The sequence below is a fragment of the Oncorhynchus gorbuscha genome, linkage group LG04, assembly GCF_021184085.1.
Source record: "Oncorhynchus gorbuscha isolate QuinsamMale2020 ecotype Even-year linkage group LG04, OgorEven_v1.0, whole genome shotgun sequence".
Classification (NCBI taxonomy): domain Eukaryota; kingdom Metazoa; phylum Chordata; class Actinopteri; order Salmoniformes; family Salmonidae; genus Oncorhynchus; species Oncorhynchus gorbuscha.
The window spans coordinates 10,078,887-10,095,154 of NC_060176.1; the positions used below are offsets into that span (position 1 = coordinate 10,078,887).

At 39.6% G+C, this 16,268-nt stretch overlaps 1 protein-coding gene across 2 annotated transcripts; it reads left to right on the forward strand.

The window, feature by feature from the left end:
- The first annotated feature begins 9,356 nt into the window (after positions 1 to 9,356).
- LOC124033632 (calcitonin-1-like) lies at positions 9,357 to 12,651 on the forward strand. 2 transcript variants are annotated; one of them, XM_046345756.1, is made up of 4 exons: positions 9,357 to 9,455; positions 10,169 to 10,259; positions 10,960 to 11,094; positions 11,753 to 12,650. In XM_046345756.1, exons 2-4 carry the CDS (start codon positions 10,174 to 10,176, stop codon positions 11,940 to 11,942), a joined length of 411 nt encoding a protein of 136 aa, XP_046201712.1. In that variant the 5' UTR covers positions 9,357 to 9,455; positions 10,169 to 10,173; the 3' UTR covers positions 11,943 to 12,650. The 2 variants fall into 2 exon arrangements, with proteins under 2 accessions (XP_046201712.1, XP_046201711.1); XM_046345755.1 differs by lacking the exon at positions 9,357 to 9,455 and having other exon boundaries at positions 10,153 to 10,259; positions 11,753 to 12,651.
- Positions 12,652 to 16,268: the final 3,617 nt, after the last annotated feature.

The window sequence follows — 16,268 nt, forward strand, 5'->3', positions numbered from 1 at the left end:
CTTGTATTTATAATATTACAATTATCATAATTATAATGCATTTATTATGTATTTATAACACCTGGATAATGAACTTCTTTCAATAAAGCGGTTCACATTCTCCACTGGTTGAAATTAAGTATCTCATTGAAATACTATCCTGTGTCCTCAGATTAATGCAGGGAGTTACACATGCATAGTTTTTTTTCTGTATATATGAATTACAAATCAATCCTAGTCTATTGCATAGTTACAATGTGTAATCATTGAGGTCCCAGGAGCAGGAGTGGTAAACACTGTTGAAGTGTACAGTATAATTGTAATGCATACATGCAGACACAGCATCATTCAAATAATGGAGTTTGATATGACTGAAAAATAATGTCTCATAGATTCATACCTGAACCGCACCTTTATTTGCCAAGGAAGAGGACATGATCAGTGAATATAGTCAATGTACAGGCTACAATGTGGGAATCTCATGCGTGGGAATAACTATAGTACATGTATATAGGACATGCATCCTTGGCACAATGAAGTTATTACAGTTGAAGTCGGAAGTTTACATGCACCTTACCAAATACAGTTTTTCACAATTCCTGACATTTAATCCTAGGAAATATTCCCTGTCTTAGGTCAGTTAGGATCACCACTTTATTTTAATTAAGAATGTGAAATGTCAGAATAATAGTAGAGTGATTTATTTCAGCTTTTATTTCTTTCATCACATTGTTTAATTTGGGTCAAATGTAGCCTTCCACAAGCTTCTCACAAAAAGTTGGGTGAATTTTGGCCCATTCCTCCTGACAGAGCTGGTATAACTGAGTCAGGTTTGTAGGCCTCCTTGCTCACACTCTCTTTTTCAGTTCTGCCCACACATTGAGGTCAGGGCTTTGTGATAGCCACTCCAATACCTTGACATTGTTGTCCTTAAGCCATTTTGCCACAACTTTGGAAGTATGCTTGGGATCATTGTCATGGTTTTCGTAGGTGGAAGAAGGTGTGACCCAAAGCGCAGCTATTTAACTGAACACTGAAATACAAAACAACAACGTGAATAAACCAAAAAAACAACCAAAATGGGGAAAACAGGCTACCTAAGTATAAGTCTCAATCAGAGACAACGAACGACACCTGACTCTGATTGAGAACCATACTAGGCCAAACACATAGAAAAAAGAACATGGACTACCCACCCCAATTCACGCCCTGACCAACTTAAAACAAAGACATAACAAAGGAACTAAGGTCAGAACGTGACAATCATTGTCCATTTGGAAGAGCCATTTGCGACCAAGCTTTAACTTCCTGACTGATGTCTTGAGATGTTGCTTCAATATATCCACGTAATTTTCCTTCCTCATGATGCCATATATTTTGTGAAGTGCACCAGTCATGTGCAGTTGCAAACCGTAGTCTGGCTTTTTTATGGCGGTTTTGGAGCAGTGGCTTTTTCCATGTGGAGCGAACTTTCAGGTTATGTCGATATAGGACTAGTTTTACTTTGGATATAGATACTTTTGTACCTGTTTACTCCAGCATCTTCAAAAGATTCTTTGCTGTTCTGGGATTGATTTGCACTTTTCGTACCAAAGTACGTTCATCTCTAGGAGACAGAACGCTTCTCCTTCCTGAGCGGTATGATGGCTGCGTGGTCCCATGGTGTTTATACTTGCGTACTATTGTTTGTACAGATGAACGTGGTACCTTCAGGCATTTGGAAATTGCTCCCAAGGATGAACCAGACTTGTGGTGGTCCACACATTTTTTTCTGAGGTCTTTGCTGATTTCTTTTGATTTTCCCATGATGTCAAGCAAAGAGGCACTGAGTTTGAAGGTAGGCCTTGAAATACATCCACAGGTACACCTCCAATTGATTAAAATAATGTCAATTAGCCTATCAGAAGCTTTTAAATCCATGACATAATTTCCTGGAATTTTCCAAGCTGTTTAAAGGCACAGTCATCTTAGTGTATTTAAACTTCTGACCCACTGGAATTGTGATACAGGGAATTATAAGTGAAATAATCTCTCTGTAAACAATTGTAGAAACGATTACATGTGTCATGCACTTGCCAAAACTGTAGTTTGTTAACAACAAATATGTTGAGTGGTTGAAAAACAAGTTTTAATTGACTCCAACCTAAGTGTATGTAAACTTTCGACTTCAACTGTATATTCTACTCTATCCAAAGGCTTCATTAATGCCATTCAGACTTGATACAACAACTATGTGTAACGAAGTTCGTCTGTTGTTTGAAGAGAGTCAGACCGAAATGCAGCGTGTAGGTTACTCATGACTTTTAATGAAGATAATGCGGTACATGAAATAACAGAAGAAGAAAACAACAAACGAGTGAAACTAATTACAGCCTATCTGGTGACTAACACAGAGACAGGTACAATCACCCACGAAATACAACGCGCACTCAGGCTACCTAAATACGGTTCCCAATCCGAGACAACAAGAATCAGCTGACTCCAATTAGGAATCGCCTCAGGCAGCCAAGCCTAACTAGACACACCCCTAATAATACACACTCCCAATTTATACAAACCCCAATACGAAATACAACATATAAACCCATGTCACACCCTGGCCTACCCAAACATATAACAAAAACACAAGATACAATGACCAAGGCGTGACACTATGATAGCTGAGGTTCATAGATAGGTTCTGAACTAATATTCATACAAAACATTTTTTAATGTCCATACACAGATCAGGTACATACTGTAGCTAGCTACATACTGTAGCTAGCTACACATCCATAGGCATACAGTTATTTGTATCCTCCACTACACAATAAGCAAGTAAATAGTTAGCTAGCTATGTTACTTCAACTGCAGTGCAAGGCAAGCGTACACATTTGTACATTCAATTTGCAGTAAATGCTTTGGCTAGCTAGATTCTTTACATTCACTGTTTCACAAGACAACACCTGGTTTGCTGGTTTTCTCAGGAGTCCCTAAAACATTAAACAACCTGAATTACAAATTCATTCTCCTAACATTAGTTAGTTGGCTAATGTTAGCAAGTCAGATAACTTGTTAAAGAGCGATTTTCGTAAATTAACTTGAAGACAAAAAATATGCGCAAACATTTGTCTCTACATTAACTAACATATTCCTCTCATTGTACATTTTTTGCTTGACTCGTTATGACCTTATAATTACTTACATTTGGTTCCACCATAATGTTTTGTCAGCCATTTTTGTTGTGCCTTATTACTATTATAAACTGGTTACCAATGTAATTAGTGCAAGAAAATAAATGTTTTGTCATACCCATGGTATACGGTCTGATATACCACAGTTTTCAGCCAGTCAGCATTCAGGCTCAACCCCACCCAGTTTATAATCACATTTATACAATGGGTGGGTCTATTCCTGAGTGCTGATTGGTTAAAAGCGCATTCCAGCCAGTGTCTATTCCACAAGTTACCAATAAATCTATGACGTTAAAATGCCTATTTACTCGCTTCCATCTGATTGTTCAATCCACTGTCTCATCAGCCAAGACAGGCTTGATCTCCACTATAAAAAGCATCTAGACATTATCTCACATTTCTTTTAGACTAACATTTAGTTTTCAACTGCAGAGATTTGTATAAACCTTGCTGTCTGTCTCTCAGACATTTGCAACATTATTTCAATATTCAAATTCGATCTCCGTCTCATAGTAATGAACGTCTGTAAAGAGTAATGAGTGAAGAGGTGTGGAGTCAGCCGCAGAGAGCAAAGGATGTGGGAAAAACAACACGCTTTAATGTCCTGGAAACATAACATGTACAAAAGTGGAAACACAAATGAACAGAAATATAAACGGACAGCGTGAAAACCCAAAATGCCAACAAAAATACACTCAAACAAGGAAACACGAGAACAAGCCCGCACGAAACAGAAGCGGGCTGAACAGACTATATATAACCCTATCCTAACAACCAAACTAGAAACAGGTGCTACCAATTAGACAAAACTAAACGAACACAGAACAACGGATCGGCGATAGCTAGTAGACCGGCGACGAAGACCGCCGAGCGCCACCCGAACAAGAAGGGGAGTCACCTTCGGTAATATTCGTGACAACGTCTAGGGGTCTGGAGTCAGCGTTTCTCAGCCAGTCGAAATCATGAATCAGCTGGCATCATTTTTATTGATATATACAAAGAAATGTTAATTGAAAAAAGGTAAAACTAAACAAAGTGCAGCTAATTTGCAGTCTTTACAGCTTCAGTGTTTGTAGTGATTGTGTTGTTGGTTAGCTCCTCTGTACAACAGTGTCCTGACGAGAGAGCACATGCCAAGCACATGCCAAGCGAAATTGCGCCTCATTAGCTCATTGTTATGGATGTCTCCAAATAAATGTCACTAGAAAACAGCCTATGCAAATGCAGCTATTGTTGTTATTCTTCTTTAAACTTTTGACGTGACTGTAAGTTAGCTGTAGTTAGCTAGCAAGCAAGGGATAAGAACATTGCCAGCCAGTATGGCAATGGGACATTTAGAACAAACGACTGTGTCACGTCCATAGATACAGAACAAAAAGGCTGAACGAATGGGTCGCCTCTCTGGCAACCGAACCGATAGAACGAACAACCAGCCGGCTTGGGCAGCAATCCTAGATTTGTGTCGGAACTATATCTTGTGGAAGGATGAAATAGTATGAATAAATTAATCACATTTATTTTTTAAATATGTCAATCATTATTTGAATATGTTGGTAACCCGTTGTATAAAAGTGATAATGCCCTCGAAGCCGGTGTTTGGTGGATATATTGGCACGGTTTCCCAGCCCGAGACCAATACCAATGGGACCAATGGGGCGGTAGGGTAGCCTAGTGGTTAGACCGTTGGACTAGTAACCGAAAGGTTGCAAGTTCGAATCCCTAAGCTGACAAGGTACAAATCTGTCGTTCTGCTCCTGAACAGGCAGTTAAACCCACTGTTCCTAGGCCGTCATTGAAAATAAGAATTTGTTCTTAACTGACTTGCCCAGTAAAATAAAGGTAAAAAAAAAATAATAATACCCGTGCCAATATATCCTCCAAAAACTGGCTGATTTATTCATACTATTTCATGCTTCCACAAGATATAATCCCTACACAAATCTAGTGTTGCTACCCAAGCCAGTTTTCGGTTCGGTTTCTAAAGACGCGACCCAGTCGTTCCGTCTTTTTGTTCTGTATCTATGGACGCGACCCAGTCATTCCGTCTTTTTGTTCTGTATCTATGGACGCGACCCAGTCATTCCGTCTTTTTGTTCTGTATCTATGGACGCGACCCAGTCATTCCGTCTTTTTGTTCTGTATCTATGGACGCGACCCAGTCATTCCGTCTTTTTGTTCTGTATCTATGGACGCGACCCAGTCATTCCGTCTTTTTGTTCTGTATCTATGGACGCGACCCAGTCATTCCGTCTTTTTGTTCTGTATCTATGGACGCGACCCAGTCATTCCGTCTTTTTGTTCTGTATCTATGGACGCGACCCAGTCATTCCGTCTTTTTGTTCTGTATCTATGGACGTGACCCAGTCATTCCGTCTTTTTGTTCTGTATCTATGGACGCGACCCAGTCGTTCCGTCTTTTTGTTCTGTATCTATGGACGCGACCCAGTCGTTCCGTCTTTTTGTTCTGTATCTATGGACGCGACCCAGTCGTTCCGTCTTTTTGTTCTGTATCTATGGACGCGACCCAGTCATTCCGTCTTTTTGTTCTGTATCTATGGACGCGACCCAGTCATTCCGTCTTTTTGTTCTGTATCTATGGACGCGACCCAGTCGTTCGTTCTAAATGTTACATTGCCATACTGGCCGGCAATGTTCTTATCTCTTGACTTAGTCATGTCAGAAAGAATAACAGCAAAGTAGCTGCATTTGCATTTGTTTAAGCTTTTTTCTAGAGACATTAATTTGGATACATCCTTAACAATGAGCTAATGAGGTGCGATTTCGCCTGGCATAGAAAATGTGCTACTGTCACGCCCTGACCTTAGAGATCCTTAATTATTCTCTATGTTTGGTTAGGTCAGGTGTGACTCGGGTGGGAAAATCTATGTTTTCTATTTCTTTGTTGTTTTGCAGAGTGTGGTTCCCAATTAGAGGCAGCTGTTTATCGTCGTCTCTGATTGGGGATCATATATAAGTTGTGATTTTCCGTTTGGGTTTTGTGGGGTGTTATTTTCTTCGCTTTCGTTTTTTTTGTTTGATTTGTTATTTTTGTTTGAGTGTTTCTTGAAAATAAATATCATGAACACTTTCCACGCTGTGCTTTGGTCCACTCTTCCTTCCACCGACGACGAGCATTACAGCTCACTTGTCACGACACTGTTGTTCAGAGGAGCAAGCCAACATCACAGCTAACACAATCCCTTCAAACTGGAGCTGGAAAGTCTGCAAACTAGCTGCATTTAATTTTGTTTGACCTTTTTTCAATTTACATTTATTTGTATATATCCATAAAAACTCCATAAAAACTATGCCGGCTGATTCATGATTTCAAATGGCAGAGAAAGGCTGCCTGCCTGTTTGTCTCCTCCCGACTCCCAACACGTTCATTACTATTGGCAGCTGTGTAATAGTAATAAACTAATTTGAATATTGAAAAAATATTACAAATGTTGGAGAAACAGCAAGATTTATACAAATCTCCGCTATTGAAAACTAAATGTTAGTATAAAAGACATGTGAGATAATGTCTAGATGCTTTTTATAGTGGAGATCAAGTTTATAAATTGCTTGGCTGGGCTGATGAGACAGTGGATTGCGTAGTCAGATGGAACTGAGTAAATAGGCATTTTAACGTCATAGATTTAGAGGGTGGTAACTTGTGGAATAGACACCGGTTTTAACCAATCAACATTCAGGATTTGGCCCACCCGTTGTATAATGTCTTCTGTTATATTCTATTGACTTCTATTGACTTCCATTGTCTTCTATCGACTTATATTGTCTTCTATTGTGCACAAACCAGCTCTAGTCAGCTGCTCCCATAGGACTATGCACCCATGACTCACAATGACACAAACAATAATGTAATTTCATAAATCTAAATATTAATACAAATATCATAAGCTGCTGTTTGGTTCTCACAAGTATAATTTTAGCACACGTTTAACTCGGTTCTCCTCATTATGCCACAGGAGAAGAGAGCCTCACCAGCCCCATGCAGAAAGAGAGAGAGCTGCCGTGGCCAGGCCAGGTCAGAGAGGTGGCTGCATCCTGCAGTTTGATCACACAGAACAGAGGAGCTCTGATTGATGGGTAACCTAGGCTCTGTGATTACATCTCATTTCCTTAATGTCCCAGCCCCGGATGCACAGTGCAAACTTTCCTGTTTCCACCAGAGATGAGGTAAGTTGCATTTCAAAGTGGATTCTAAATAACATCCATCCAATTCCCTAGCGAAGCCCTGACAGAACAGCCAGGTCAAGTATACATGTTTAAGTCTGTAATCCCTGTGTCACCACAGTCTCCAGGTGGTCAAACCTTCCATGAAGAGCATCAAGTGGCGGAAGCTTGTGTCAGTCTCCAGTCTTTATTCCATGTAATCAAACATTGTCAATTCCCTACTTTTTGTAGATGCTTAGCCTGCCCTACAGTATGCATTGAGTGCCATTAATGTTTGCATTCAGACACGTATGATACAGTCTCATTCTTTAATATTGAAATTATCTTTCCTATATTGGCATTGATATTGTATTCCAATACCATGGTGTGGTATTGATTTGGGAGGCATAATGAGTGTGTGATTCTGTCATCTCAACACCCTTTCAATAGATACAACCAACCTTATATACAGTACAGTGCATCATGTCACATGTCAGTGTTCCCTCCCTCTCTGTTCAGATAAGACAATGATTATCTGTCTCCTGATATAACTTACACCAGGTTGATGCACCGTGAGATACTCTGACCAAAATAGATTGGAAAGGTTACTGTATTGAATTGAAAGTTAGAAACAGGGAACAGAAAGTTGAGGTAGGGACTGAGATGATCCATAGATATTTGGTCATGCTACATCTGTTCACATATAGTTAGGCCTTTATTCGGAAGTGGCAATACAGGCAAGCCTCTACGCCTACACAACCGCAGTTTCCGCTGTCTCCGGGAGCACCGAGGGGGGTGGACCCTGGCTCTGTCCAATTTCCCTGATTTAGTGGCTCCGTCATAGGTCCGGCACTCTGTTCAATAGTACTAAAAGCCTCATCCACACTAATGGGGTTCCTCCGTGACGCAAAAGAAGACTCTTGGGCAGGATGCTTTACGATACCTTACCCAATAATGTAAAGTAAGGGGAACAAGATGATGCCCAGAGACCAACAGCTCTGTAATTGGGTCTGAGAAATTGGGCCGACTATTGTCAGCCACACCATCGATTCCCTGAAAAGAGCAGTTCACCGAGGAGTCAGTAGTGTGCTGTATGGGGAAGGGGATGGGAATTGATTATGGTATATGATGTATTAACTATGTCATTGTTCCAAAAAATACCACAAGACTAATGTCCAAGCATTTCACAGAGCTATTTTAAACTGCCAAAATCTTTGAATTTATTATGTCTAAAAAGTTACACATGTCGTCCATTTTTGGTTGTAGAAAAGTCCTAAACATGCTGTATATTCTGATAATCTGGTCATTATGGCAATCAAAATTAAGTAGCTTGACCAACTCAACAATTATGTTTCAATATCATCAATTAAAATATTATAACAGTTGATATCAAATAACCCAAACATGTATATTTTACATTAATATAACACATGATTGTGGCCTGATAATTCTGTAGTACAGCGTTTCCCATCTCCTGTCCTTGAGTACCCCCAACAGTACATACTTTTTGTTGTGGCCCAGGACAAGCACACCTGATTCTACTTGTCAACTAATCATCAAGCCCTTGAAAGTTGAATCAGGTGTTTTTGTCAGGGGCTACAACAAAAGTGTGTGCTGTTTCGTAACTGGAGTTGGAGAGCTGCAGTGTGCCTGTTTGTACAGTAGGTGGCTCTGCCAGCAAGTCCAATGAGGATGTATTATTCTCTTGATTCTTCAAAAACATAAAGCAAAGGAACATTGTTGGGACCTTTAATATATATAGAACTATTTTAGGATGATTTCTGTATCTGCCAGTCTGATTTGGCCCTGTCCTCAATGCAAGTTGTGATATCAAATGGTGCAAATGACTAGCAGATTTTTGTGAATGGAGCATTTTGTGACAGAACAATGACGTAATTTGTGTTCTATTGTCTTTACTGGTTTGTCGTAACCGCTGGACGATACCTGATTGGCTAGTGGATGGGGCTGAACAATCTGATTGGCTAAAATTAGATCATTAAACAACTATTTAGTCAGTACAGAAACCCAAGTGGTAGATATATAAGACAGGACATTGTAGCAGGGTGCAACAGATTCACAAGTTGGTCTAAAACTTGAAGTACCTCAACTCATTCCATTGTTCGTCCACGAAAACAACCAATCACAGTAAGTAGAGAATTTAAACCAATTTTCTGTGTACATGATGCATTGGGCTAGCATGGATGGGATGTAATTTCTGTGGCTATTAGATATTGTGCTAATTCTTCAGAATGTTCCAGTGATGATAGGGGGGACAGAATGAGATAGCGTAAACTTTGCCTAGGCTATTGACCCGGTGTGAGATGCTGTTGAGATATGCAGTTCAGATGGCTTTTCAAGGGTAGATGAGGTGATTGTGAGAGGGGGGCTGGGTTTAGACTACAGCTCATTCCACTAATGCATGGGCTCCTGTGGGAGCCACTGGCTGGCTGGGGCTCCAACTCATAATCTAGATAGTATCACTAATGCCTTCCTCCTCAATGTCTGGTACTGCGTCTCCAAGCCCAGCTCTTCTCTTCAGTTAGAGGGGAGCACTGAGACTAGATGGCTCACTCTGATTTCAGGGAACTAGGGACTTTGGTAGGACTGTCTCATCGCAGAAGGGAAGAGAATGCTTTGGGACAGGGAGAGTGAGATAGGGAGCTTCTTCACTCCCAGTAGAATAGTGAGCATCTGAACTGAGATGGATGGAGCTTACATGCGATAAGTCATGTGTAGGGACAAACAAAGATGTGTGTTTTGATCCGAATGAAATGCTTGTCCTATTCTGCTTTGAGAGGAATGTGAATGTTTTTAAAGGCAAGTTTCTGTGGTTGTGGATGTAATGTGTTTTACCACAGGGACCATGGTTATGATGAAGCTCTCTGCCCTCCTCATGACCTATTTCCTGGTCATTTGTCAGATGTACAGCTCACATGCAGCTCCAGCCAGGTGAGGATCAAAGCACGTTATATACACTGTAATGTCCAGTCAGTCACTGAAATGTATGTATAGACGACAGAGATGTTCATTTGTAGCAATCCCAAAAGGAAACGCCATAGATCCATTGGGATACTTCCATCTTTCTAATAGTAATTGTTGTGATTTCATATGTCTTGGCAGCCACATATATCTTATGCATGCTAATTTAAATGATTTTGTTTTCAGATAACACGATGTGATTACAGAAATCCATACATTACGTTACATTAAATGCCCTCTTTTCAGTAAAATGATCCAATTGGATTACGATATCGTAAGCTAATCAATCCGGTGACTCATGAAGCCATTCTATGTATAACCTCCTAACCACTTCTATCCATTTGGAAACAATCCAACTTAATGCCACAGCAATAGGCTAAGATGATTGCTATTGCATGTAGAATATTTCCAAGTGGTAGAATGCATGGGTGTTCAATATTCCAGATAGAGAGACCCTGGTCACCGTTCTTACTACAATATTGATTTAGTCATAAAGCTCTAAGTTGGCTACCTGTCAGCTTTCTAAAAGGAACACTTTTAGAATATTGTCTTGAGTTTGGCTCGTATCCCTTAAAGCAGGAGTCAATGGCTTTTAGCTGAAGCAAACTCACATAACCTACGTGCTGGTGCAGTTCCAGTCTGATCAACCTAATCGTCAATGTGTTTTCAGAACTGGTTTAGAGTCTATAACAGACCAAGTCACGCTAACTGACTATGAAGCCCGAAGGCTACTCAACGCCATCGTCAAGGAGTTTGTTAAAATGACATCAGAGGAACTGGAGCAACAAGCCAATGAAGGAAATAGGTAGGTACAGATCTTCTCATCTCCACAACTTGTTTTTAACAACATTCATTTTCATTTTATCTAGGTTTACTTGGTGTATAACCCCAAATGTCTTATTAATATGTGGCAAGTCCTTCGCTGCCTCCTGTAGCAGTCAGAGCTATGGGTATTTATTAAAGACAGAGGTATGGACATCGCCCAACCATCAACAGGGAAATCTAGAGTTAAAGCATATATTCTCTGTGATTATCTATGCATGGGTTTTGGAACACTTCATTTTAATGTATTCATTATCTAAGCATTGTTTATGAGAAAGCCTGTTGCGGAATGCTAAATGATAAATAACCCTAAAGAATGGAAGAAAGCATGAGAATTAGTGCAAGAGGAATGGGATGCATGACAGCAGTTTGTTATAATTTAACTACGATGCTATAAACAGGATTGCCGCATGAGCCTAAGTAACTGAGGTCATTATAGCTATAGACTATTTAATTGCCTGACTTGATAGCATGACTTTAAACCGTAATTTTTTTATATAAATGCAAGTAAAAACTGACTTTGAAATGCATGATGTTGGAATACAGTGTTATTACTGTAGCATGTGGATAACAGCAGGATGCATCTGCATGCCATGGTTACTATGAGCCTGTTTCTGCATGTTTGTCTCTCTCTCTAACAGCCTGGATAGACCCATGTCCAAGCGTTGCTCCAACCTCAGCACCTGTGTGCTGGGCAAACTGTCCCAAGAGCTGCATAAATTGCAGACGTACCCCCGCACCAACACGGGAAGTGGCACGCCTGGCAAGAAACGCAGCTTGCCTGAGAGCAACCGCTATGCAAGCTATGGAGACTCATATGATGGAATCTGAGCGGTCCTCCCCATCATAAGCCCTAGTTAACCTGACCCCTCTGTTCCAGCCTAGCCTGATGATTGCTGATGCATGTGAATCTTGCTTGACCGACTGCAGAGAAACCTTGATGTCCCGCAATGTCCCTGCTCTCTTTTTCTTTTGTTAAAATCCCCTTTTTTGCCAGAGAATAAAATATATAAGTACAAAGCAGAGTCCAATCCTTTAGATTTATAAAGTGAATAATGGTTTAGATTCACTTCCCTATCTTAAGGTGTATGATATCCCTTTACTATACAGATCATTCACAATATATACAAAGTCTTAATCAAAACCAAACATCTTAATCAATGCTTCTTTCAACCGTGACTTGGGTTCTTGTTTAATAAACTTTTTTTTTTATACCAGAAATATTTTCCATCTTAATTATTCAAGTGAAACAAAGCCTTTTAACATCTTTAATAGTTCACAACAGTTTAAACAATATTGGTGAAGCCCCAGTGTATATGATATGTAAACGTAAATTCACAGTGCATTTGAGGTAAGTTGAATAACTCATTTGAGCTGAATCTCATCATTTAGAGCTCTGAATGTCTTTATTTTCAATTTGATGATATATTTTATACATTTTCTCCAGAAAACAGTAATTTATTACCTTTGTTCTTTTTATTGTAATTCATACATTTTGTACCTTTGTAATAAATCCTGAATTTAGGAGAGGTTTGTATGACCAGTCCTTTCTCTTCCTAAAAGCAGCGTTACAGTACAGAAGCGTGCGTGCAATACTGCCACATGTGTCACCCACCGCCTGGCTGACTTCCTGAACAGATCAGGAGGAATGGGCAACAGTAACTTCGTCCCCACCAACGTGGGCGCCAAGGCGTTCGGACGAAGAAGGAGAGACAGCCCCAAGACAGCACCTCTGTGAATGTGTTAACAGGCCTCAGGGATTTGGTATAACAACATTCTACACTCCTCTCTCTTCCCACTACTGTCAACCTCTGTCTGTCTCTACTGTATCTCTAATGCTCTTTCCCCAGCCTCTGTCTTTCCACATCTATTCTATTTCAGTACTCTTCAGATAGTCTCTTTGTAACTTTTCCTGCCTTCAAATTGGGTCTATGTCTTATGGATGAATACAAGTTGGGAGTTAGAGTTCAGTAGAAAGGAGGATAACCAGTCACTTCCTTCCATTTTCTCTCCCTGCAGAGTATGAGCCCTTAAGTGAGACAACAATACATCCTGTCCTGAACCAACTACAGACATCTAGAAATGACAACTCTTCACTGTTTAAAAAAAAACAGCCTTCAAACACAGGACTGATTTCTTGCATACCTCTTGCATACTCTGTGTTACCGATATTAATTTGCTCTATGACCATGAGGAAATACAACAACCTAGAAAACATTACAACAAAAAATAAAGAACAAACTTCTGTTATGACTATTTTCACCAGATCTTTACCCTGTACAAGCCAGTTGGTTCTGTCCCGTTTTGGCTTAGAGCACATGTGCAGTTTGATCCTGAGTCCCCACCCCTCCTCTCTCCTGTGTCAGCAGCACACTGCAGGGGTGCGGAGACTACATCAAGCTCCGCCCCCACAAGCTTCCCTGACCATGGCTGTGTCTTGTGCCTTGATGTAGACCACTTCTTCACATTTCATTAATTGTACAGTATGTTTGAAGAGTGAAAGGAAAACGATTGAAGAATCTAAATATTGTAACAATTGTGAATCTAAGCAAGATTAAAATGTATTTTAGATACATATGGGTCGGTGTACTTGTTTTATTCTGCAATGATCTAAGCCCTTAGATCACAATATCTACTAAGCTAACATATGGAATTGTTTTAAGATGGTCATAAAATGGATCATTTAGTCATTTGATTTAGAAGTTTAGGAGCCTGTAGTTATAAAAAAAATATATATACATAAAAAATGATTTGATGAAACATTGAATTTAGTATTTAATGCTATAGCCCATAGAAACACATTAAAGACCACGTTTGTATATGGCAAAACAGACAGTCAAAAAATAAATAATAAGGAATAAGGTTTTGAAGTGACTGTCCTATATCTGGGAATCTGGGTCCTATATACTATATACTGTCCTATATCTGGGAATCTGGGTCCTATATACTATATACTGTCCTATATCTGGGAATCTGGGTCCTATATACTATATACTGTCCTATATCTGGGAATCTGGGTCCTATATACAATATACTGTCCTATATCTGGGAATCTGGGTCCTATATACTATATACTGTCCTATATCTGGGAATCTGGGTCCTATATACTATATACTGTCCTATATCTGGGAATCTGGGTCCTATATCTGGGAATCTGGGCATGTTAATAGTGGCACATTTTGCTGTTTTTACAACTCGGTATTGGGTTACCTTCAGACTACTCCCCTGAAGCTTGTGTGTGCCTTAGAGCAGAACAACCGACACCTTCGTGCTTAGTTTGTAGCTCTGACTGTTCAGTCGAGACAGTCAGTTTTTTGAGACGACCTCTTCGAAATGAGAACGTTTGCGACAGAGAGTTCAGCTTGTGGATGTCGTAGAGCCAAACAGTCGATTCTGGCTATGAACCCTGTAATGTGTGTCTTTCGATGGTGGTGACCTATTAGTTTGTAGCTCAGATGTTCAGGTTTTACATTTGATTTTCATGTCTGGATCCTCTCATGTGTAGAAAAAGATTGCTTTCATAAGCCCCATTTTATGGAATTAGGCGTAACCTTTATATCAGCGGAAAGAGGGGAATGAGCTACAACCACTACAAGACATCTCTAGCATAAACACACTTTCCCTTAGATATTCAATATTCAAATGATGTCACCTTGTGATGCATGGATGCGTCAATCAACTCTAGGGGATTTTAATCGTAAAGAGCAGACAGAGCTGATGGTACACGACATTTAACATTTCCAACATGATTAGTTTATTATGGTACATGACACTTAATTAACATCTTAATTTCCAACGTATCATGCTGTATATGCTCAGATCATCAACATAGCCTTGATCACAATGCAGTGTTCCACATTACATCCCAAATAATCTTTAATTGAATTTGACCTAATGGTTACAGAACAAACATCATGCATTTATCTAAATGTAAGAAATGGTATATAGTGTTTATACACTGATCTTTTCAGGACACAAGCAAAAGGCTATTTTACATATCACAACCACATCCAGGACCATGTTGATATTGTTTACTCATTCTTACTCCCTAAACACAACAAATGAGTACCAACGATAGATTACTTGTAGTTTTTCACGTTGTCTGTCTGTGTAATTTTTTTGTAATGACTTGGTGCTGCCTATCTTGGCCAGGGTGCTCTTGAAAAAGAGATTTTAATCTCAATGAGCCCTTCCTGGTTAAATAAAGGTTAAATAAAAATAAATAAAAACAATACAAAGAATGTAGTCTATACCAAAGGTTCTAGTTGTATTCTCCATTGAACTTATAAAGACATCCTTTTTTCATATTTCACACTGATGTCACCAATAACATGTTAAAACGTTTCAGATAAATAATGACTTTAATGGCACACATAGGTACATATGTTTCAGTAACATAGGCCTATATGTGGGATCTTGCACTAGTCTATGAGTTAGGTATACTGATCTAGAGTATTTTCAGTGTATTTCTGAAAATACTTTCAGGTCCACGCCCAGCCCTGCCAATATGATTTAGATAGCATCTCCATTAGCTTTGCTTTCCCCCATTTAATCAAGCGCCCGCATGGTCTCTCCAAGATACTACACCCTACACAGCTAAATCACGTCACAGAGCCACACATCGCCCTCTGGGATACCTATTCTGTTATGTTTACATTTATCCATGAATAAAGAATAAATATATTTTCATAGCACTGTTATTTTATTGCTTCAATTATTTTGAGGTACATTCTATTTCGGGGTGAATAAAAAGTGCAGTGATTGACTTTGTTAATAATATTTCTGAAATATAATGGGACTGAGCATAAAAGTAATGAAACGCTTTTCTAGGATACATTACACCAAATGGAAGGATGGAAAGAGGCTTACAATCCTTATCAATAGTACAGCTTCGACATCAGAGTTGTGTATTGGCTTTGTGAGGTAGTGATTTGCACATAAAATATATTCTGTCGTAAAGATGGCTACAGTTACTCTGACCTCTTGTCAACAGATTGCAGACACAACTCACAAGGCTCACATGTTATTGCCTTATTGGCTCCTTTGTGCATTGTTAAAGGCAATGTGGTCTCCTGGGTTGCAGTTGCAGAGCTTCACGCCTGCTTGTCTTCCCTAATTGACGTGCTTTTTCTCCCACTACTCTGACCTCTCTTTTCA